Source organism: Echinops telfairi, unplaced genomic scaffold (genome assembly GCF_000313985.2).
Source record: "Echinops telfairi isolate 266 unplaced genomic scaffold, ASM31398v2 ScPeMD7_18;HRSCAF=68, whole genome shotgun sequence".
Lineage (NCBI taxonomy): Eukaryota > Metazoa > Chordata > Mammalia > Afrosoricida > Tenrecidae > Echinops > Echinops telfairi.
Window position 1 is genome coordinate 5385928 of NW_022103915.1, and position 2959 is coordinate 5388886.

Sequence of the window (2959 nt, forward strand, 5' to 3'; positions counted from 1 at the left end):
AAAGCTGTAAAACTTCATTAGGGTTGAGTTGAGAGCTAACAGGAAACATGCGGTGGATAAGAAGCAGAACTCAGGAATGGAGGTGGGGACAGAAAAGCCGCTGAAGCCAGCCCAGTAGAGTTGGGGGGGCAGGGGGAAGGGAACGACTGGCATAAAGGTCCCTGGGTTTGACTTGGACGTTTGTGGTGACCTTCAGGGAAGAAGGGGGTGAGGAAGTTGAGGTAGAAGCTACCAGTCACTCGTTCGCAGCTGCTTGGGCAAGCCGTCTGGCGCGATTTGAAAGTGCCTCTGCCCATGTATGCGTTGCTCCTCGGCTAAGACAATCCATCTCCTGCCCATTTCAGATGAAAAAAAAGATCTTGACCATGAGACTGTGGTTGAGGAGCAGATCATTGGGGAGAACTCCCCTCCTGACTACTCGGAGTACATGACGGGAAAGAAGCTCCCGCCTGGAGGGATTCCCGGCATCGACCTCTCGGACCCCAAACAGCTGGCAGAATTTGCCAGGTAAGAACGCTCTAGTAGTGGTGGGAGGAGGGAGGGCTCTGGGCCGGGGGCCAGTGGCCTGCGTCACAGAGTGGTTTGTAGACCCTCTCTAGGGAGATGTCTGAAAACAAAAGCCTGGTTGGTTTATTTTGGGTGGTAACTGTGCTAATCCCAGGAGAGGTGTCATGGCACACAATAAGCTGAAGCAGACATTCTTTATTTGCTTCCTTAACTGGCAAGACTTCTGAATAAATGAGCCATTTCCGTGTGGACTCTTGCTTGTGGCCTCTGGGTGCATCTTGAAGGGGAAGGGGACTGCAGTGACTGCCTTCGGTGCTGGACCCCTCTGGCAGACAGAGGAAGGTGCTTATAGCTTCCACTTTCAGCCTGGTGCGTGGGACCCCAAGGCTGGCCAGGCTGTGTGGTCTGGTGAACCGGTTGGCGAGGGTGGGGCGGGGTGTACGTTCTTCCCTGCAGAACAGGGTGCAGCCCTGCCCCACTCTGCCTGTGACGACAAATAGGTTTGCAAATCAGATGTTAGGTTGGTCGTGTCTCCACCCCCCTTGAACTGAGGTGTGTGATCACTGAGAACAGATTAAGCCAAGTCCTATGCTACACTCATCTAATTTCCTGTGTTCTGGCTCCTGATTCTGTGTACTCAGAACAGAATTCCAAGGATACAAATGGAACAGGAGGGAATGTTCGATGTTGGTTGGCCTCCAGGTGCTCTGTGGGCCTGGGGTGGGAACCCGAGAGCCCCGTAAGAAAGCAGGGAGTCTGCTTTCACCTACTGCCATCGGGTCCCTGCTGACTCAGACTCTACAGGACAGTGGACCCTCTGTTCTCTTTCCCTCCTGGAGAGCAGCTGGTGGGTTTGAATGGCCCATCTCCTGGAAGCAGCCAAGTCCCTCACCACTGTGCCTCCCCCAAGCCCACTGCCATTGAGGCAATTCCAACTCATAGGGACCCTTTGCAGCGTTTGTACATCATCGTTGCAGCAGACCGCGGGATCTTTCTTCTGCAGAGCTCAGCGGGTCCTTGTGTGGTCAAGAGACGGGTGTATCCAGGAAGGGTGCAGCGCTGGCTTCACTTCCTGGGTGGTGGGGAGCGGGTGTGGTTCCGGGGTTCGGGAGCCAGTGTTTGGTTTTGTTGTTGTTGGGTCTGTTGAGTCGGATGTGCCTACAGTAAAATGACCCTGCCTGGCCCTGCGCCACCCGTGGTCATTGTCATGCGTGAACTCATTGTGGCAGCCAAGGTTCAGTCCATTTTAAGCATCTTCCTCTTTTTTTGCTGAGCCCGTTTTTGATTTTAGGTGGTACTAGAAGACCCAAGTTTAGGAAGTAAGTTGGAACAAGACACGTCTGGCGAGAGTGGCTAATTCCTTGGAAGTGGGGAAGTTTATGGGAAGAAAAGACCTCAATATAAAAACCACTTGTATGTAGAGAGGAGGAGGAGGAAGAGCCAGGGCTTGAGTAGAAAGAGGGTGGTGCAGAAGAGGAGGTGACCTGAAGCGGTCCAGCTGCATACAAGCAAGAGGACCAGAGAAGGAAGAATCAGCTCCCCAGATAGGTGCGTGAAGTATTTGAAGAAAAGGGGGGGACCCCTGTGTGAGGGAGCGGTGGTGGGAGTAGAGGGTCGGTGGCCCCTAGCATTGCTGGGGCAGCTGGGCTAAGCAAGTGTCCCTCCAAAAACACAGGTGTCTCACCTCAGGGTGCACGTCACTGTTGTGGAATGGTGGCCTCTCCTTGTTTCCCGGGTGACCTTGTGTCAGGACTGCCTTCACTCCAGGGACTGGGGGGCTAGTGGCTGGAAGCATTTGCAAAATATCAGAATGCCAAGGATGAAGAATGCTTAAGTTTTCAGGTTGAAAGGACAGGAAAAGACTGATAGACCTAAATGAAATTTTTCTTCTGTAGCGCTACCAGTGGGAGTCAAAACGTTCTTAGAGAAATGGAATTAAGAGATCAGATTTTCCATGAATTTTTTGGAGCCCTCCATAGATGATTAGAAGACATTAGGGTAATCTGTGATGGTTTTTCAGAGGAAATTTTAACTATGAGCATGTGGTTGGTTCTTTAACCCTCAAAACTGCCAGAAGTAAAGGTAAAAACTATAACTTCAGATACCCAGCAATGAACTTCAGTGTTTCCAGTACCCTTTCCAAAGAGTTACTTGGAGTGTGGAGTGTCGTCAGTCAGTGCGGCCCCTTGGACCGTCATTCCTTATTTGGTGTCTCACACTTCTGAACTCTATGCCTGTGGCTGTAATCCCAATTTGGAGGGTGTTCTCTGCTATGCTAATGGACAAAACTAAGTTTCTTAATTTTTTTTTTTAAAACATTTTATTAGGAGCTCATACAACTGGTATCCCAATCCATACACACATCAATTGTGTAAAGCGCATTTGTATATCATTCTCAAAACATTTTCTCTCCACTTAAACCCCTGACATTAGGTCCTCGTTTTTCCCCTCC

The 2959-nt window shown here is 50.6% G+C and overlaps 1 protein-coding gene across 1 annotated transcript in view; it reads left to right on the plus strand.

Annotated features, from left to right (window-relative positions):
- The first annotated feature begins 266 nt into the window (after positions 1 to 266).
- Positions 267 to 2959, plus strand: part of YY1 (YY1 transcription factor) — a 12316-nt gene continuing 9623 nt past the window's right edge. The window contains exon 1 of the mRNA XM_013003695.2: positions 267 to 507. Within this exon, the coding sequence (XP_012859149.2) occupies positions 299 to 507 (209 nt within the window). The 5' untranslated portion in view covers positions 267 to 298. The remainder of the gene's footprint in view (positions 508 to 2959) is intronic.